The 22,527-nt window shown below is 28.3% G+C and overlaps 1 protein-coding gene across 3 annotated transcripts in view; it reads right to left on the reverse strand.

Annotated features, from left to right (window-relative positions):
• Positions 1-20,604, reverse strand: part of LOC117168777 — a 52,706-nt gene extending 32,102 nt beyond the window's left edge. Inside the window, exons 1-5 of one of the 3 annotated variants that reach the window (XM_033354572.1) lie at positions 20,438-20,604; positions 3,802-3,890; positions 3,094-3,207; positions 2,895-3,011; positions 2,486-2,807 (exon numbers count right to left, since the gene is read on the reverse strand). In XM_033354572.1, coding sequence (XP_033210463.1) covers positions 2,486-2,807; positions 2,895-3,011; positions 3,094-3,207; positions 3,802-3,879 — 631 coding nt within the window. In that variant the 5' untranslated portion in view covers positions 3,880-3,890; positions 20,438-20,604. Of the gene's footprint in view, positions 1-2,485; positions 2,808-2,894; positions 3,012-3,093; positions 3,208-3,801; positions 3,891-12,833; positions 12,856-20,437 lie in introns of those variants that run through there. The other 2 variants (XM_033354562.1, XM_033354582.1) reach the window with 2 other exon arrangements.
• Positions 20,605-22,527: the final 1,923 nt, after the last annotated feature.

Genomic DNA, 22,527 nt, shown 5'->3' on the forward strand with positions numbered 1-22,527 from the left:
ATTTTGAGGAGCTTGACGAATCATTCTATAGAGATGGCATTACTAGACTAGAACACCGTTATGAGAAATGTATCAGCCTTGGAGGAGATTATGTTGAGAAATTAAAAAAAAAAATTCTTAAAAAAGTTGTTTTTCTTGGTCAGGCCGGAAACTTATCAATCCACCCTCGTACGAACTTAAGAATGACTATATCTTGAAATCAGATCACTCTAAGGAAAAATCCTTTTGAGGGGTTATGAGACCTAGTTAGATGAATAAAATAAAACATGTTTGAGGCCAATCTGTAGATGGCCCAAAACCCGGCCTTATTGACCCTCCTCCTTTTACGCACAAATAAAAATCGTACGTATTCTTTCTAGTTCGGATTTTTGTCACCAGGTGGCATATCGCAGTTTAACCCTTTTCAATAGAAATGTGTTTTTTTTTCTTCAGAAAATCGAGTTTTAATATTTTCAGTAAAATAGCCGCGATTTTTTTAATTTGGAAACTTATTAATTTTCAGACGAATTTCGAAATTAAACGATAAACACTTTCAGAATCAGAAAGAAAACAATAAATATCCTAATAAGTCAAAAATTATGGAGGTTCAAAGAAAAAATGTAAGTTTAAACCAAAAACACAACGTTCAAATACATATAACTTCGTAGAAATTTTTTTTCGCTATTCGGAAAAATTCGCATCACCTAGTTTTCTCGAAAAACAATATATTTCGTTGTCGAGAGTTTCTGCAATTCAAGCCATGGAGAATTTTCTTCGTATATTATTAATAATGCAAAAATAACTGTTTTCCTTAATTCGTTCTAATAAATGCGTTTTTAATCGACTTTTTCTATTTTTTCGAAAAAAACAATATAAAACGCGTCAGATAAACGTGAGTGTAAACTTAAATGCAAACTGAATTGATAGAACCGAATAAGAAAACCCAAATATTTTTGATTAAAAGTTTATTCTGCTCGGTTGAAAAGTCTGCTATTAAGTTTTTGGTTAAGAAGAAGTCTTTTTTGTTGAAAATTTTATTATCAGGTTGAAAATGAAATTATTTTGTTGAAAATTCAACAATTTCGTTAAAAATTTATATTTTCGGGTTGAATATTCAACTTTTTTATAAAATTTTCGCATTTTCTGCTCGAAAATTGAATAATCTGGCAATAAATTCAACTATTTGGTTAAAAATTAGTGTTTTTGTTGACTATTTTAGTTGAAAATAGTTTAACTATTTAGTTGCAAATTATTGAATTTTTTTTGAAAATTCCTCTTTTTCAAGAAAATTAATTTTGTGTGTTAACAATTTGTTAAAAATTAATCTGTTTAGTTCGGAATTCAAGTTTTCCCTGAAATTCGTCTTTATTGGTTAAATCTAACTGTTTTTTTTTTATTTAAAATATAAAATATTCTTTTTCTTGAAATATCAACCATTACATTTTTTGTTGAAAATTTATGTTTTTAGGTTGAAATTTAAACTTTTTGGTTGAAAGTTAAACAACTTTCCTAAAAGTTTATTTTTTGACTGAAATTTCATAATTTTTGGCTTGAAATTCGCTGTTTTTTCTGGTTGAAAATTAATTTTTTAACTGAAAATTTAACTGCTTTGTTGGAAATTCACTAATTGGTTGTAAATTAACTCTTTTTATCCAAAATTCATATCATATTAATTTATACCAAACAATACAAATTTTCAAATAAAAAAGATATTTTTTTAAACAAAAATTTAATACTTAACATTAATTTTCAACCAACGAGATGATTTTTTAATTAAAATGATGAGTTATTTAACTGGAATAGTTACACTTTTAAATAAAAAATTAACTTTCAACAAAAAATATAGTTAATAAAAATTAATTTGTAGCAAAAAAAATAATAATAAACAAATTTTCCACAAAATAGTTCCTTTTTCAACCAAGAAGATTAATTTTCTATTAAAAAGAACAAATTCTCAACTAAATACATTAATTTTCAACTAAAACAGATACATTTTCCACTAAAAATAGAATAGTTAAACTATCAGTTAATAACATTAATTTAAATAACAAAAAACTCTTGAAAAAATACCGTAACTTAAAAAAAAATCCCTGAATTTTCCAGGTTTTTCCAGGTATATAAAAACTCTCTAGCAATTCTAGATTTTCCAGGCACTGCTACATGTAAGTAAGAATGATTTTAAAACATCATTTTCACAAATCTTATATTTTCTTCATACAAAATTTCGGAGAAACGCTAGGCAGTAATAATTTTCCTATAAAATAAAAGTCATAGATATAAAAAATGTTTCTTCGCCACCTCTCAATTTTATATTTCGTATTCTTCTGAATTACCCACAATTAAACAAAAATTGTGAACTCATTATATGGAAACATATATTTTTTTCTTCGAAATCTCATGAATTCAAATTATGAACATTTGGCAATTACCCTTAGCATTTTTTAAATATGTGTTATAATAAAACTTTAAAGAATAGAAGAAATTTAAAAAAATAAAGTTAACTTACTCAAAAGATTTTCATCCGGTTCACTTTTAATAATATTAACCGATGGCAGTGGAATATTCACATTGTCGCTTCCAAACGTCATGTGGCTAATCCTATTCTCTGATAAATTAGGATCCACCTCTTCTGCACTACAACTGACATTCAGAATTGTATCTTCCAAAAATTCAGGAATCTCAAGTTCTGATTTTATCCTTATATTATTAGGTAAAGTTTCACTCAAATCTGTATCAAACGATTCTGTTTTTACTACTGCATTTCCAGGCCGTGAACCCAAAAAATCAGAAAAAGGTTGATTTTCGTTGGTGATATCTGGAGCCAGAGGCTGCAGGAAAATATTTTCATTAATTAAACAAAAAAAATTAGCCGCAAAAAAAATCCTCTATTTCTATTCAAGAGATTTTCTTTTTACCTCAATTTGTACTTTATATGTGTGTGATTTTCCTATTTCAACAATGTCCCCATTTTTCAGAGGAACAACTGTTCCTTTAATTTGATTTACACCATTAACTTGTAAGGCCTGTTCATGCTAGAAAAAAATATTGCTTTTTAATTTTTAAAGTAATTTCAGAAGTCTCAGTTTTCAAACTTAAAGTGAAATTGTGGCGTACTTTCAAAACTTCAACGAACAAGCCGTCTGGTTTGTGATGAAAAATGCAGTGTTTTCGGGAAATTCCTTTAGATTTAAACACAAAATCGTTGTCAGATTTACGGCCAGCGGTGTACTAGAAGAGGAAATATAAAAAAATACATAACTGTCTAAAATTATTATAAATATACATTAACGGCCACTGTCAACATCGGTTAGAAAATTTATTTTATTTAAAATTTGTTAGAAGATTCATTAAATTTCACGTCGATTGAGCCCTACTTGAAGTATTTTCAATAAATAGGGACCGAGATAGCATGTGAGAAATACCGAAATTTGCTTCTGATAATTCGAGAACCAGTAGATATTTTATTATGTTCTTGGTCTCATTTTAAAGAGATTTAATACTTAATTTGAGCGGAGTTTTAATTTATTTAATTGCCTTTCCTTAAGCATTTAGAGGCTAGAATTTGGGAATGAAAAATTGGTCAAAAATGGAAAATAGTTCGATCTTTTTCATATATGCTATATTGGTCGCCATTTACTGAAAACATTTCAAGTTGGGCTCAACAGATTCGGAATTTAATCAGCTCTCTAACGATTTTTGAAAGATATTTGTAACACAGGCCTGTTTTTAATCCGATTTACGTAAGTAAACGTAGAATTTAGGCCAGTAGTATATTAGGTGTTTAAAAAATACGTAAAATATTCCACACGTGTAAAAAATTACCGATTTTTGTATTGTTAGGACTAGAAATTCATTTTCGAAAGTCCCGCCTTCGTTTAGACGGTGCAACGTAATTTCCATGGTTCCTTTATCTGCAAAAATAAAAATTTACTTTTAGTAAAATTTAATTAATAAACTTGAGTATATTTTTTTTAAATTAAGATTTATAAATACAAAACTTATTTTGATCTAAAATAAAAAAAATTACGCAACTCTTTGTTTAACCTTGAATATTTCAAATTGTTTATTTTCGAAATTTTTATTTTAATATTTTCAATTTAAAAACTTATAGTAAGAATTAGTTCAATTTAGGAGACCTTAATTAAAGAAAATATTGAATTCACATTTTGAATAGTTAGGTAATTCTAAAATCGTTTTACATATTTTGAATACATTAACCTTCACAGTGATCCCTTTGAAACTTTTAATGTTTGAATTTCTTGACGTCTTTAACTTTTAAATTGTCAAATTTAAAAATTTGTACATTATTCAATGTTTAGAGCTTAATTTTTAAATATGATTATAAACTTTTTTTATTGCATCATAATGATGCTATCTTTCATTATTTGTCGGGAAAAGGCGACTTTCATTAATTATTGCTTTAATTAATTATATTTACAGTAACTGAAATGCTTTTAGAAAACTTGAAATTGTAATTCTGTCATCGGGACTTTTTCCTGTATAAAAAACCTTGTTACCTTACCCAGTGAGAAGGAAGGCGAGAAGCAACAAAATGGGGGAAAAGGGGGCGGTGAACAAAGTTCGGTTTCATTCTTAGATTGAGTAGCGATCGGCTTCTCTGACGCGGGCACGTGGACTTCCGGCGCGCGCACGAGAACTTCCATCCTAGCTTCTTCTAGCTGACGTGCAGCCTCGGCGGCGAGGTGAGCCCGAATCCTGAAATTTTTCCCAGGACGCCTACGTAGTTTACTCCGTTTTCGAGCCATCGAGAAAAGAAAATCGAAGTCAAGACGACGAGTACCGCGGTCACGTTACATGACTAAACAGACGAGTCCCGAAAATACATATAAATTATCGCGAAAAAAAATCAGAGAAATGGGATTCAAAACTAAGCCGAATAATAACGACTGTTCCGATTTTCCATTTAGAGCCACCGTCAGAGGTATTTAAACCTCCGACTCGTCGTGGCCACGAGCCACCGCCAGAGGTATCAAAACCTCCGACTCGTCGTGATCGGTCAGTGGTGTTAAACCACCGACGGTAGTGCCTTAAAGTCGGCGAGTCACGATAAACATAATTCTAGAGACCCTCAACTGTCCCTACCAATTTTCGAAGATCAACTAACTGTCTTGCTCGGCCCACATGCCGTCTTTTGTGGCGTCTGCGGTTAGGGCGAGAAGAACGATTCCGGGCGCGATTGGCTGAAACCGGACGTCGAGAGGGGACTCGCGTGGTGGAAGATCTCGCATGTCAGTCTATCACATCGTGGCCAGATTTACCCCATTATTCCTTTTAAAAACTATCTTTAATATAACCTTAAAATTCGAAAAATAATTGGATTACAAATATAAAAAGTGATACATGTTAAATCTGATACGCGCTTCAAACTGCGTCGAAAAATATGAAGAATTAAAATCTGAAGGTTTGAACATAGTTTTATCTTTACCGGTTTAAGGTACTAATCCTAATTAGAATTTTAAAAAAATCAATTTTTTTTAATTGTATTTTTCCCTTCCTTAGATCTTTAAAAACTCGCTCCTAAAATATTTTTAAGAGATTCCAGTTGTAACTGTGTTAAATAGCCGAAAATAATGTGTAGTTCGCACACTCCGAGCTGACGCAACTGCTAGTAGTCCAGTCAACGGGGAACAAATATCACTAAAAAAAAATTCGTAAAAGCAGAATTTTTTCACAGATATGTTGGCAATGGCTTTATAAGGATATTGTAAGAAGTCCCCAAACATACGCGTACGACAAAGTTCCGAAATTCTGGAAAGTGTTAAACAATAACGTGTTTTTTTAAATTACTCGAGAACTGTTGATTTTAAGTCGAATATGGTGATGTAAAAAAATGTTCACAATTTTATAGTGCACAAAAAAGGTTCTATCTATTGTGGACTTAATATCAACGGCTGCGATATGAAATTGGATTAGCTGCACAATTCTTTTATTTCTGAACAAATAAAATAAAATCTCAAATATCCTGGAAAAAACGTCGGAAATATATCAGGCGATTTGTATTAGAGCAAATGCAGGTTCCTGTTAACAAAAAAAAACGACTAAGTCATTTCCATGACAAACTATCGGTATAAAATGAGCTGAACTTCAGTGTACAATTTGATATGTTTAAGGGGATGCTTTTGATCATACAATACGTTTTCCAATTTGTAGGTCAGAATAATAATATTTAGGGCCTCTTTTAAAGCTTTAAACAAGTAAATTTCAAAATGTAAGCTATGATATCGGAAGCAGCGGTGATTATAAGTCCTAATGGCCGTTACGTCACTGCAATGCAGGTTCTCTATGAGGAAAATTTCAAAAATAAAAATAAAATGAATGCAATGCACATTAAGCCATCTTTTTATTTTATGAAAAATATTTTCTGCTTGATAATTTGAATAAGAGTAATTACAAACATATCCTTAAGAACCTATAAAAAACGATAATTACAAAAATGAAATTTTTATTTTCAAACACAGTGAATAAGACAATTAACAATAAATATAACATAATTTTGAAATGTCTATAACTCGAATTAATTTGTACTTTATTCCCTAAGCACTAGAAAATTGTGATAGAATTGACTTCCCACGTAGAGGTTAAAAACTTTTCATCTTTTTACATTCTCATTTAGGGGTTAAATCTACTATGTCAAGTTTCTTTTTGATAGTGTAAAGTGTTAACAACATTCTATTGAAGTAGACTGGGAAAATATGGCCGCTTCCGCAAAACGTGTTTTTCATTATTGCTTGCGATGAGCATGATAACTCCGGGAACGATTGTCTGCAATTCAAAATCCAAAAGTACAAGTATTAGACTTGCTACAGGTCTAATGGTTCCGGAAAATTAGGGAATGTCAGGGAAAACATGGAGTTCGGGCATTTTCGATAAAGTGAAATTATTTGCATTATTATGATTAGAAATTGCAACTATTTAGTGGCCAATTAATCTGTGTTTGTTAAGGATTCAAATTATTTGGTTGAAAATCCTTTTTATTTCACTGAATTCAACTATTTTTTGTATAAAATTAAAATCCTTTTTGAAGAAAATATCAAATTTCACGTTTCTCGTTAAAAAATTATCTTCTTTGGTTAATAATTCCATTACATAATTGAAAGTGAAACTATTTTGTTTAAACTTAATTTATTTGATGACTCATTCATTTTGTGGTTTAAAATTGTTTTAAAAATTCAAATACTTTAATGAAAATTGCCTGTATCTTGTGTAAAAATCATCTTTTTGGTTGAAAATAATTTTTTTCTAATTTACAATTCATTTCTTTAACTGAAAATGATTCTGTTGCAATTTTTTGTCGGAAATTGATCTTTTTAAATATAAATTTAATCTTTTTTGTTAAAAAATATACTATTTCGTTGGAAATTCAATTTCATTTTTTTACTGAAAATTTAACTATTCTATTTTTAATTGAAAATCTATCTGCTTTAGGTGAAAATTCGTCTTTTTTGTTAGAAGCGTACTCTCAATTGTTAAAAATTTATCTTTTTGGTTACAAATTAATTTTTTTTGCTAGAAAATTAAACTATATTGCTGAAAATTTCTTTATTATGTTTTTTGTTGTTAACAATTTATTGTACTAACTGAAAATTTAACTATTTTATGTTTGGTTTAAAATTTATCTTTTCAGTTAAGAATGCATGTAATAATTATATTTTTTTAATAATTAATCATTTTACTTAAAAATTGACTCGAATTATTCCAATTTTTGTGCAAAAGTTACCTTATTCTTTGATAGAAGCGTAATCTTTTTCGTTGAAAAATTATTTGTTTTGTAGGAAATTCAAGAGTTCCATTTTTTTAACAACTCATCATTTATCTAGTTGAAAAATAAATTTCGACTTAAAACAATTAATTGTCAACTAGAAATCTTAATTTTCAACAAAGTAATTAAATTTTGAAAAAAATGTTTATCAGCTAAAATGATCAGTCATCAACCAAATAAATTAATTTTAAACAAAGTAGTTTCACTTTCAACTATGTAATGGAATTATTAATCAAAGAAGATAATTTTTTAACGAGAAACGTGATATTTTATTCAAAAAGAATTTTAATTATATATAAAAAATAGTTGAATTCAGTGAAATAAAAAGGGTTTGCAATTAAATAATTTGAATTTTTAACAAACACAGATTAATTTGCAACTAAATAGTTGCAATTTTTAATTATAATAATGCATATAATTTCACTTTATCGAAAATGCACGAACTCTATCATGTTTTCCGTGACATTCCCTAATTTTTCGGAACCATCAGGCCTGTAGCAACTCTAATACTTGTACTATTGGATTTTGAATTGCAGACAATCGTTCCGGGAGTTATGCTCATCGCAAGCAATAATAAAAAACGTGTTTTGCGGGAGCGGCCATATTTTCCCAGTCTACTTCAATAGAATGTTGTTAACACTACCAAAAAGAATCTTGACATAGTAGATTTAACTCTTAAATGAGAATTTAAAATGATGAAAAGTTTTTAACCTCTACGTGGGAAGTAAATTCTATCACAATTTTCTAGTGCTTAGGGCATAAAGTACAAATTAATCCGAGTTACAGACATTTCAAAATTATGTTATATTTACTGTTAATTGTCGTATTCACTGCCTTTAAAAATAAAAAATTCATTTTTGTAATTATGGTTTTTTTATAGGTTCTTAAGGATATGTTTGTAATTACTCTTATTCAAATTATCAAGCAGAATATATTTTTCATAAAATAAAAAGATGGCTTAATATGCATTGCATTAATTGCATTTTATAATTTTATTTTTATTTTTGCAATTTTCCTCCTTGAGAACCTGCATTGCAGTGACGTCACGACCACCCGAAGGCCAGTCTATTGTCGGGAAAAGTGAGCAAAAAAATTTCGAAGGGTTCAATATCATCAAAAGAGGTAACCGTTCTCGCCCCCGCTCCCATTGCTGCAATTAGGACTCATAATCACTGCTGCTTCCGATATCATAGCTTAAATTTTGAAATTTACACTGAAGTTGAGCTCATATTATACTGATAGTTTGTCATGCAAATGACTTAGTCGTTTTTTTTGTTAACAGGAACCTGCATTTGCTCTAATACAAATCGCCTGATATATTTCCGACGTTTTTTCCAGGATATTTGAGATTTTATTTTATCTGTTCAGAAATAAAAGAATTGTGCAGCTAATCCAATTTCATACGGCAGCCGTTGATAATAAGTCCACAACAGATATAACCTTTTTTGTGAACTATAAAATTATGAACATTTTTTCATATCACCATATTCGACCTAAAATCAACAGTTCTCGAGTAATTTTAAAGAACATGTTATTGTTTAACACTTTCCAGAATTTCGGAACTTTGCCTTACACGTATGTTTGGGGACTTTTTACAATATCTTTATAAAGCCATTGTCAACGTATCTGTGAAAAAAATTGCTACTTTTACGAATTTTTTTCTCAAATCCTTCATCTGGACTATAGTCACATGCTATCTTTTGTGAGAAATGAACCGTTCAAACACAAACCGGCTCTCAGCGAAGAAGTTGGAGAATACATCAAGCCAGTTTTCGAAAAATTGACCAATGAGGACTTATTGAAACGTTATTTAGGAAAAAATACTCAAAACAACAATGAGTGTTTCAATAAAACACTTTGGGCAATCGTGCCGAAACATAAGTTTGTTGGTAAACAAGTAACGGAATTAGCATTCTAAATATCATTGGCTATCTTCAACGAAGGCGCATGTCTCTGTTGAAAATGATGGAAGTTAGACTTGCCGTTCCTGAGATTAACTGTCGGCCATACAACAACTTTTTTTTTAGGCTTCACTTTGCCGCTTCCTGGACATCATTTAAAAATTAAAAAAAAAGAAAGTTTTTTGATGTAAAAACATGCATAAATATAATTTAAAAAGTCTGATATCTTTATCTTATAAAAGAGCTGAGAAAAAAATTCTTGAAAATACAGGTTTTTTTGACCTTCTAATTAGGATTAGTACCTTAATGAAGGTCAAAGGACCCCCCCCCACACACACACACATACACACAAAGAAAATAGTCAAATTTTCAATGAAACCATCAAACTTTCAAAAAAACAGCTTAATACTCAAATATAAAATTCATTTTCTTTAAAATATTAGCATTCATTATAACAATAAATTGGAAGCAAACATATATTATAAGAATCATTGGACCTTCAATTTATACTTACGAAAGAAAAATCTGGTAAAATTTAAATTTTAGTGTTTTTTCACACTTAATCGGAATGACGGAAAGTTTGAATTCGTCAACACACGACCAAAGAAAATAAAAAATATTTCTGCAGTCAATTTTTTGCTGATTAAAGAGGTCAACGATTAAAAGTAGAAAGTCCAAATATAATTTTTGAACAATTTTAAATAAGAGAATCGTCTGAAGTATTTGAGATATCATTAATCAAAGTCTAATTCTGTTATTTCGTATCAAACTCACCCCTATCGACCCAGTCTCTAAGAAGCAAACATTTTCCGGTGCATAAGGACCAAGAAAAAATAAGATTGGATTAAAAATTGGGAACGTTACAGGCTCAGTACAGAAGTACGTTCTTATGTTATAATGTTTAGTATTTAATAATATAAACTATTTACGATATTTTGTACGTCAAAATAATAATTAAATCTGCTCCTTGATGCTTAAAATATAAGCATTAAAGTTATATTACTATTATTATTCTATATAATAGAATTACTTAAGCATTAATTACCGGAATCGGACTGAGATTTAATATTATTTCAAAGGTTTCAAGAGATTTTAAGAAATTGAAAAAAATGTATTGTGATTGTGAAGTTCTCAAACTTTATAAAGATTTATAAGAATTTCATAGGGCTTTTAAAGATTTTATGATATTTAAAATGATTTAAAGGGATTTCAGGAATTTCTTAACATTTCCAAATATTCCGAAGAATTTTTAATCAATATCCCAGGATCTCAAAGGATTTTATATATTTCGAGGAATATCATCACATTTTATGTAACTTTTCACCTGATTTTATCATATTTAATTTAAATGAGAAGAGTATAGGGAAGGTGAAATGAGAATGGTATATGAAGACATTGATATTAACGCAAGTGCCGCTTTTTTGTAAAAAGCATGTGCTCTTTCTGACTTTGCAGAAAGTTTCGCTGTAAAGTTGTCAAGCATCAGTCCTCGATACAACAAGAGAAATCCGCAAACGCCGCATTCAAGGCATGCCGAATTTAACCGATGTCGTTAGCGGATTTCTTCTCTTGGACATCTTTGCTCGACTCGACACGTTTACAAATTGAGACTTTGCGTACAGCATATGTTGGCATATGCGGATTGTAACGCATACGCACGCACGTGGGGTGACGTTAGAAGTCCAAAAATGACTTATATTCACTTATCACTCACTTCTTCCTCCATGCTGTCACTTTAGGTGCCGCTCGTCGCAGTACAATAAAGTTCTATTTTACTGCCGCTCCGTGGGCAGATGGAATGGACTTGTTCTGCTTATTTCAGATAAATAAAGATTTATCAGAAATGACGTGTTAAATATGGAATTCTCATCGTATACAGTGAAAAAACACGTTTTATGTTAAAACTGTTTTTGTCAAGAACAATAAAACAATTATTTTAGAATTTTATGTTAGTTTCAATACATTATAAACCTTCATTGACTTATCTTGACATAAAAATAAAGTTAAAATGAATTTCTATCAATTGACACATCAAATTGGTTCTATATGCATTAATTAAAGTTTATTTAAGCTTATAATGTTTTGAAGCTTACACGACATAGTAAAAGAATTATTTTCTTGATTTCTTATTTTCTTCCCGTGAATCTTCATTTTTTGTATTTAATAATTGTTTTAAACTATGAAAACTATAAAAAAAAATGTTCTTACGCACAAATTAAAACAGATCTTTACAATTACGTTTTCGCGACTTCTCGAACGCAAAATACCATGAACCGAACGCGACATGGCCGATGGTTTACCATCCAACGGCTCGACGTATCAGTGTGAAATCCCGACAGAAATTAGAACAAATTACACAAAATAAATTAAAATACAATAATATTAGAAAGAGCGAATAGGGTGAAAGTAGGTGGTATGGAAGGGTTCATGAAACTGACTCTCCGGCCCGCACTGCCACAAGCTGTAACGGCGGCCATATTGATACCCCTCAGCCAGTCTAAGTCATTGTGCAATATAGACAAAATAGGGAAAAATGTGAAAATATAAGGTAATAAATATTCTTCTAGCCTCACGCATGATGATTTTACTAGACATAAAATTAGAGATGCGTTTTTTAAAGGTTTTGATCCATATAAGTTGAACATAAGCGATTTATCAACAGAAGAAAATGAACTTCCCGCAGTGGCCGCTTTGGATCTTCTGACTTATTTTGGTAGATACTACAGACTTTTTAACCAAAAAAAATAATTCAATGCTTATAAGTCCACAGAGGCCCATCCTTTTTTTACTGATGGCTGGATTTAGTGTATTAAAACAAAGTGTTAAGCCAGCATCTCTTGAAATGTTGACAAAGATCAGTTTAAGGGAGACTTTACTTTATCCTGAACTAGATAAAAAACACATGCATCAAAAGTTGCAAAGTTGGAACACCCGTGTAAAATTTAACCTTTGCATATTTTCCTTCCAAAGTAATCTTGTCCAATGTCATTTCAGACCGTTTCTTTCTCAAAATTTCGGCCTCATGCAATCTTGCTTCATTGCCGCTAGTCAGAATTTTAATTTTATCCATTAATTCCTTTTCCCTAGCCTCGAACCTTTTTTTTGCTGTCATCAAACTCTTCATTCAAGATATTAACCTTTTCCTCATATTCTAAGAATTTATTTTAACATACGCATTTTTTCATTCAATGATGAAACTTCTTCTGAATCCTTTTCTTCATTAATTAAATCCGACGGATCATCAATTTCCATATTGGATAATCTGACGCTTCTAAAATTATCTTGGCGAGCTATGGCACGATGGCAGCTTGAGATTGACACGGTTGAATTTACTTTACAATCTTCATAACCTAACTGCATGCAGGGGGCCCAATCCGGATTTGTGTCATCAAATAAATGTGCTGGCTTGCCTGGGAAATAAAAGAGAGAAAGATAAGAGGGTTAGAAGAACAAAATTTTCGACCATAACTATTTTAAACTAAAATGAAGAAATATCAGCCAAGAAAATTAATTTTCAAAAAAGTAGTTCAACTGTCAACCAAGCAGTTGAATATTCTATTAAAAAAAGATAAATTCTCAAACAAAAAATGTAATAATTGATATTTCAACCAACACATGATTGAAAAAATAGCAAACTCGTACTGCAAAACTTGAAATGTACACTATTAAAAAATGTTTAATTTCATCAATTTGATACTGCAAATGTGCAATTATAAAATTAAAAAAATTGGAAGACTGCAATTTGCAAATTCAAATATTGAAAAAATACAAAAATTGTTTTCTGAAAGCTAGAAAGTCAGATTAAAAACTCGGAAATCTCAAAGAAAAACCATTTTTGTAGAAAATCCCTTCCGAATGTTTTGTCTGCCTACGCTCCTGTTGTTCAAAAATCTAAAATGTTAAAATAGCAAGAAAATCGACATAATTTTTACTTACCACAAATAAAATGTTGACTGCAAACTTTAGTATAATGTTTCAAGTCTTTTTCTTGCAAATTTGTGCGATTAATACGTTTAATCCAAAGCGCTCGCCGTCGAGTAGATAATTCCAGAGTTTTATTGCACTGATTTCTTAAAATAGCCGGTATGTTAAAAAAACGAACTCCTGAATTCTTGGCTGGTTTTTTAGAGCAGCCAAGTACGGCACAAATAACCATCGTTAAAACGAGAAGTTACATAATTAATACAATAAAATTGAGAAACACAGTCACTTTTCATACAAAACAAGACCGTCTGGGGTATCAATATGGCCGAATAGTCAGTTGGGCGGCAAAAAGATACATGCGGAGGGCGCTGTGATGTCACGTGCATACTAAGAACTTTCGGCTGGAACTTGAAGATCTCGATCAGAATGAGGATAGCCGAATTTCTGATTGGCTACATAGATCGCGCTTATTTGACATTTCTAAAATATGCAAATTGTTTTAAATAAATACTTTCGCAGCCTGTTGGTATAATAATAATTTGATTTTAGGGTATTTTAAAAGATTCTAAGGAATTTTCAAGAGTTCTAATGATTTAAAAGTATTTAACAAAATTCTCATAGGTTGTATGAAGGTTTTTAAAGGATTTTAAATGATTTGATCAGACATACGAAAATTGCAATTATTTTAATGAATTTTAAAAGCTCTCAAGGTATTTTAATACATTTTTCAGGATTAATTTTTATAAGACGTTAAATAGTTTGATGTTTTTATGTTTATTTATTAAGATTATATGTTTAGAAATAATGATCACTTTGCAAAAATTATAATATAAGTAAAATATTACTTTGAATTTATTTAAAATAATTTTTAAATTAAAAAATAAGCGAACATAAAATACTTTATGGAATATTCTCAGTCTTGATTAACCTGACAATACCTGTTTTACAGATAAGAAGTAGATATTTTTATTAATATTTTCTGCATAAAGTCACCTCCAAAATATGATTTTTCTAATAATGAAATCATGTTACTGGATGATCAAAAATTGTTGTGTGATTTTTTTGGCTTTTAAATTGGTTATTTTTGTCAAATAACGAGATTAGGTATAACTAAATGTTTACTTCTTGAACTATATTCAATAGGGCTGAATTGTTTAGCAATTCAAATGTGAACATTAAACTCATGAGTCAAATAATTAATGAAAAGCTTTTCTGTTACTGGACACGTTACTCGCTGACATTAGTTTGCATTTATTCGGTACGAAATCAGTTAAAAATAATTGGCAGATAAGATCTTATTGTAGAAAATCCGCTTGGTGAAACTTTTGCATTAAGATAATAACTTAAAACACAAGCGTATAATATTTCAGACACATGATATTATCAACTTTTTGATTTTCACCCATATACAAAGATATAAAGATGTGTACCTATAAAATCCAGATGAAGTAAAATCATTTTTAAAAATGATATAAAAAATATGTATTTTAATCATAGTTCGGGCCGTACTTAAATCACGTCACAGATTATAGGACCTCCCTAAGACCCCCTCCTTAACAAAACATAACAAAATATCCCCCCCCCCCTAGTGTACCTAATTTTTATTTTCCCGAAAGGTTTTGCAACTTATTACTAGTAGAATTAGGCAGGGTGTCCGAGAACTTCATTTTCAAAATTCCCTGATTTTTCCTTGACTAAAATTAAAAATGTTCAAATTTATTCATTTATTTTTAAAAAATGTCGTTTCCACTATGAAAGATGGCTTTTTAACCAAATTCTTAAATTTGCAACAAAATAACTACATTTTTAACATAATAATTGAATTTTCAACCTACAAAGATAAATTCCCAACGAAAAAGTGTCAGTTTATATTTCAATCAAAAAAGATGAAATTTATACAAAAAAAAAAAGATTTTTAAAATCAAAAAGACGAATTTTCAAACGAACAAATACTTTTCACTCAGAAAAGAAATAAAACTTTATCTAAATTGTTAAACCTCAAAAAGATTAATCTGAAAAAATTCAAAGAAGACATTTTTGATTTAAAAAATTAATTTAAAAAAAAGTGTTTTCCACTGAAAAGTTGCTGAAAAGTTCACACAAAAAAATAATTTTTTGACAATTGAGTTAAACTTTTACCTAAATAGTTCTCTTTTCAATTAAAAAGATCACTTCTCAAGAAAGCTAACCTTTCGACCATAGAGATTAATTTTCAACTAAAAATATAAATCTTTAAAAAAATGATTTTTAACAAAGTAGTTCAACCAAATCTTTCAAACAAAAAAGTTGAATACTCAAGCAAAGCAAAAAGTTGCGTTTTGATAAAAAAATTAAATTTCTACTAAAATAGATGAATTTTTAAATCAAAAATATAAATTTTCAAACAAGAACAGCTGAGTTTTCAGATAAAAATTTTAGTTGACTTTTGATGACCAAAACAAAAACGTTTGAACAAAAAAATTAAATAAAATTAAATTAAAAAAGAATTTTTATTTAAAACAAAAAATAGTTGAATTCTCATCAAAAAAAGATTTCAGTTGACTTTTCAAGATAAAAATATGAATTTTTAACAACAAAAAAGACTTTCTAACAAAATTGTTGAATTCTTTACCAAATAGATGCATTTTTATTCAAAAAAATGAAATTGATCTAAAAATAGAAGAATTTTGATTGAAATTTTTTTTTCAAAAAACTAGTTGAATTTTCATCCAAAAAAGATACCAGTTTACTTTTCAAGATCAAAATATGAATTTTTTAATGAAGAATAAGTTTCCACGGAAAAATTGAGTTTTAAATATAAAAAAGAAGAATGTTTCCAGCCAAAAACAATTAACTTTTAACGAAATAGTTGAATTCTCTACCAAATAGTTTCATTTTTATCCAAGAAAGATGAAATTTGTACTAAGCCAGATGATTCAATTTTAATAAAAAACGAAACATTTTTTAAAGTTCAAGTTTCATAGAGAAAAGATTTCAGTTCATTTTTCACTGCCATAATATAAGATTCAAAGAAAAAGTAATTTTTCAACGAAATAGTTCAATTTTCAACAAAACAGTAGAATTTTTAACCAAAAAGTGACTTTTTAACAAAATAGATCAATTTGCAACCAAACAGTTGCATTTTTATCCAAGAAAAATGTAATTTCTGCTAAAGCAGTTGAATGTTAAAATCAAAAAAGGTAATAAAAACTGAGCTGAAAATGAAAGCACTCAAAGTGGAACTGTTAAATTTTAAACTTTTAAAATTTAAATTTATATGTTTTTAATTAAAAAATGTTGTCTTCAAATACTCAATAATTTACGTGTATAAAATTAAAGGTACTAACATTTTTCGATATAAAAAGATATAAATCCACGTTATTATTTTCAATGCTCTAAATAAAAAAAATCATCAATGAACTTTAAAATTTTCAAAATTATACAATTTTAAAGAATTTTAAGCTAGAAACATCAAATATTGGTAAATTGAAAAATATTTAACTGAATACTTCCTAAATTAGAAATTCAATTATCTTCTTTTTAAATAGTTTAAACATCCTTGGAAAGCTTTAAAATTTTATTTCAAAATTTTGAGACATCTAAAAGTTGTTTTAAATTTGTTTTAAATTTAAAATTATTTTGGAAATTTTTTCAGAACTTCTAAACATCTGTCAAAATTATTTTATTTTTTTCTATAATTAGCAGAAAATCCTGCAAATTTTAGAACATTTCTTCAAAATTTGGATATATAAATAACAATTTAACATTTATTATTTGTAGGCGAAATTTGAGTAATTTTAAAAGATATGTAGAAGTTTTGAAAAGATTCAAACTTGATGTAAAACTTGAAATGATAGCCTGATATAAAACAAAATGTAGATTTTCGCAGATTTTAAACAAAACATTAGATTCTTTTCAAGAATTTTGAAAGGCTTCAAAAGAATAAACACATTTTCTTAAGATTCGTAGGAAAATTAAAAATAATTTTTAATTTTCAAAAATGATTTTAAGAGAATATTGAAAGTTTTAAAAATATATAAACAAAACTTTCAAAAAAGATTCTAGAAGATTTTAAGAAAACTTTGTCAAATTTGGATGGTAATTTTTTATCTTTTTAAAACTCATAAATATCTCTTAAAATTACTCAAATTTTGTCTATAAATGTTCATTTGTAAATTATACATCACAATTTAAAAATTTCACTCTCAAATTAAGCATTTTTCAAATACAACAATTAAAATTGTAACGTTCAAAGTTTTTATTTTTTATTTGCTCAAGTCTTTAAGAAAACATTCAAAAATTCTTTAAATTAAAAATGTAAGTTTAAAAATAAAAATTTTTAATGGAAAATTTTTAATGTAAAAAATGTTTTTAAAACTGTTGAAATCGAACGTTAACAGATTTTTCTTCTGCAAATTTGTAAAAGTCTCGGTCAAAAAAAATTCACTGTTATTTCCCGGTTTTTCCCACTCTCGAAAAATTCCCGGTTTACTTGTCACTCTGAAAGAGTTAAATTTTCAACCGAATAGTTACATTTTTATTCAAGAAAGAAGTTTATTCTAAAACAGATCAGTTAAAAAAAAACTTTTAAAAAATAGTTCAATTGTAATCCAAAGAAGATTCCAGTTCACTTTCCAATTCCAAAATAAAATTGTAAAAAATGAGTCAATTTTCTGTTAAACAGTCGAATTTGCAAAAAAAAAGTATCACCTTTCAACAAGATTAGGAAATTATCAACAGAACAGTTACATTCTGCCGAAGAAAAATAAAAATTCTACTAAAACAGATACATTTTTAAATCAAAAAAAAAAATTTAAAAAAAGTAGTTGAATTTTCTTCTAAAAGGATTTCAATGAACTTTTCAATACAAAAATACGAATTTGACACAAAAAGTAAATTTTCTAGGAAATAGTTGAATTTGCATTTCTATCCAAGAAAGATCCAATAAAGTTTCAGTTGACTTATCAGCAAGAAAATATGAATTTTGAACATAACAGTTGAATGATAAGTAGATGTTTACATACATTGTTTAAACAATTTATTAAGGTTTTTATCAATTTTCTCGTAGAATAGTCAGAAATTCGCAGTTTAACCCGATTTTTTTCAATTGTTCAGGCAGAGAAAAAGCCAATAGTCAATTAAATATTATCTAAGTTAACCAAAAGATAATTGTTAAACATTTTTTAAATTATTTAAATAATATTCTCTTTGAAAACTGTTAGAAAGTTGCGGCTTTTTCTGGATTTTTCAAATTTTTGTCAACTTTTTAATTAGAAGGAGGTAATAATTAATACAATCGAGCAAAAACATAATTGTTAAAAAAATCTATTATAGTTTATAACTATTTTTTTACATAATTGCTAGAAAATCACGGCTGCTTCTGAAACTTTTTTCTTTGCTGAAGGTTTTTAGTTATAAACAAATAATGAATCAAAATTAGAGAGAATTATTTGTTAAACAATCTCTTTGTTGTCAATATATTTTTCTGAAATCAAAGATATTTGAAATATTCTTTAAATTTCAAATGGATCGCATTAAATGTACATTTTCCTTAAAGTAGTTACTGAGAGCCTTTTTGTATAAATTAATATTAATTGTTTATTGTTAAATAAAGTCAAAGTAAAGCTGGAATTTTCAGAAAACTACGCAACTTTCTAGAATTATTCAAAATGAATATTATTAAAAATAATAATAAAATGTTTAAATAAATATGTATTGAATAACTTAATATAATTATCTCAATCTAATTGAAAAGTGGAACATTTTAGAAAAAAACTGCAGTTTTTTAGCATTATTCTGATACAATATTGCTATTCATGATAATAAGTAGTTTAAATAAATATTTTTGTTGTATTTAATTTACTATTGCCTCACTCTAACTAAAAAATTGAAATAAATTTAAAAAGTGCAGAAAAAAACACGAATTTCTAACCCTATACTAAGAGAAACTTATTATAATCAATATCAATTGTGTAAATAATTTTTTAAAATATCTAATTGTCAATATCATAATTATCACCAAAAACTGGCAAAACGCAATTTTTCGTGACACTATAAAACAGACTTATGGGGGTGATATATAAAATATAATTTTTGATTCCTATTTTATGGGTAATTGTAAAGAGAAATGTAGAGTTTTAACTCGATTCACCTAATATTGGCGATTCTAAATAAAACTGAGAAAAACGTCTTATTCTTATATGGAAAATAGCTGTTAAACATTATGGGGCTTGCTCTGAAACTCTCTATATATTTTTCTAAACATTTTTTGTGCGCATTCTAATTAATTTGGATCCGATTTGCATGCAAATTCGAAGAAAAATATTGGACCACCCTATTGGTCAATGAGCTATCAAGTTTAATTAAAATCGGCTGAGAATTGCGCCTACACTTAAAAAAAGTCCACAAGATATGATTATTACTGTTACGGATTCTTGGTAGTTTTTTTATGCTTGTTAACAATTCACTGTCGCGATTCTTGAAAAAAATACCGAAAATAGGTTATGATAGGAAATTGTTGGGTTAATTCGATTAAAGTTTCTATAGTTTCCCCTCAATTTTAGTATTCATCAGTCAGTATTAGAAAAAAAACACAAACGAAATTTTCATTTTTTATCCCATTTGTGTAGGTACATTGCAAAATTGTAGAGCAACAAGTGTTAAAACTCGATAATATCTATAGTAGTGATTTTCGGCTTCTTCAAGTATTTGAGATTTTTCAAGTTCAACTTTACTACATTGAGAGGATAATTGAAATAAAACAAGAAAAAAGTCTAGAAGTATTAGAAACGTTAAATTTTGATGTAAAAAGTTTGTTTTTTCAAAGATCAAATAATTGAATAAGCCGAGAGGAGTTCAGAATAACATAACCTACCTTATCAGATAATTCCTTCATACACAAAATTCATCAGTTGAATCGCTACAGCAGTCTTCGAATTCGATTTTTAATTCGCATTTCTTTTACGATGTAACACTGAGAAGTCTAGTAAAAGAACAAACTTTGCGATTATTGAAAAACATTTAATATAATTCTACCTCGCAAAATAGATTATGTATACAGCCTCTGCCTGTCAACACTCAAGTCAAGTGTTCTCAATTTTGGTAACTTTTTGAATTGCGCTTGCGTCGCACCGGCTACTCGATTAGTCACTGTTAGCGCGCGTATTTTAAATTATATAAATATTCAAATGTTATATTTATCATATGTAATGCCTGGAAAATGCATCTAACGTAAGTTTGTAATCTAAAAATAGAATTTTTGAGTGACAGATGAAAAAAGAATGCGGTTTTATTGCAAAAGGCGTTATCAATTCTGACTTCAGAAAAAAAAACCATATTCTTAATTCATTTTGGGTCATTTCAGTGATTTTATTTTAATAAAGTCACATTGTCGGGAATAAAGCAATTTTATTAAGAAATTTTACAGAGACGAGATTAATCAGTTTGATAAAAAAAAATTATTTCTTTCTCTGAAGTTTTTCTTTTAACTGTTTCTCTATTCCGCGGAAGCGGTAAGATTAAAAATTCGAAAATTGAATTCGGCATCAAAACTCAAAATAGTCGAGGTTATTTACTTCGTTTACTTCCATTTGCTTCGTATGTATCTCAATTAACCTCGAAAGTGTGCATATTTAATTCTAAGTTATAGTTTTTGGAGGATAGGAATGGAAAATTACATTCTCTTTGAAGTGTCGAAGAAAATTAAAAAATTAAAATCGGCCAATTTCTACTAATAAAATAAAAATAATTAGGTTGAAAAGATTTCGATTTTATACAATTTCGAAAACAGATTTTTAATTATCAATCGGTAAACTCTAAGTTTATAAATGATTGATAAAAAAAAGGCTTGCGAAGCTCGCAGTTCAAATATTCTGGAATACGTATGTTCAGTTTTCAGCTTACTTTTTGTCCAGTTTTCGCTAATATGCCTCATCGGATTTCTGTTTAGCAGAAGATTTGATCCAGATATTTTACTTTCATATTTTAAGATTGCTAGCTGTCAAGATTCACAATTCTTTATTCAAAATCTCAAAATCAGACTTATTAAATTGTTGGTAACATCCTTTACAAACTTGGTCCTACACATTGTAACAAATAAATGCAATTTCTCGTCTTTATATTTAAAAAATAAGGAAAAATAAAACCTAACTATTTATGTAATTGTAATTTAAAGTTTTATTTTAATCTTATTGTAAAAATAATTTAGCTAGTATTCTTAGCGAAATTTCTGGTAATTAGTTATCACTTATTCAGGCATCACAGACCGTTCCCCATATCCCCTATCCTACCCTATATTTAGTTAAGGACCCTAGACTACTCTATTTTATTTCTGAATTGTCTTGAATTATTTTGAAATATTTTAGGTTATTTTTAAAGATTCTGCGACATATATGTATGTGTATATATATACGTAATGTCGCAGAATCTTTAAAAATACCCTAAAATATTTCAAAATAATTCAAGACAATTCAGAAATAAAATAGAATAGTTTAGGATCCTTAACTAAATCCTTAACCGAGTGTAGTTTAAAGAATGTATTCAAAGAGAAGTGAGGTATTTTGTAGGGTTTCTAAGATTTAGAGAGATTTAAAAATGAAATTTCACCCTGAATTCTTATTAATTTATAATAAAATCTTTTAATTTATCGGAATTCTTAAGATTTTGTTTAATTTACTTAAATTCTTATAAATTTCCTCAGTTCTGCTTAATTCAATGGACTCTTTTTAAAGCTTTTATTGAATTGATCCTGAGGATCAATCGATAGAATAGTCAAAGGATTTTAAATATTTCAAGGTATTTTTTCAAATTCCTTAGCATTTTCACGAGTTTAAAAAATGTCATGGGATTTAAAAACATATGAAAGGATTTGAAATATATTAGGTTTTTTTTTCTAAAGATTACAATGAAATTTTTAATTGATTTGAATAATTTAATGGGATCTTAAAGGATTTAAAATATTTGAAG

This window comes from Belonocnema kinseyi, chromosome 1 (assembly GCF_010883055.1).
Source record: "Belonocnema kinseyi isolate 2016_QV_RU_SX_M_011 chromosome 1, B_treatae_v1, whole genome shotgun sequence".
Taxonomy (NCBI): domain Eukaryota; kingdom Metazoa; phylum Arthropoda; class Insecta; order Hymenoptera; family Cynipidae; genus Belonocnema; species Belonocnema kinseyi.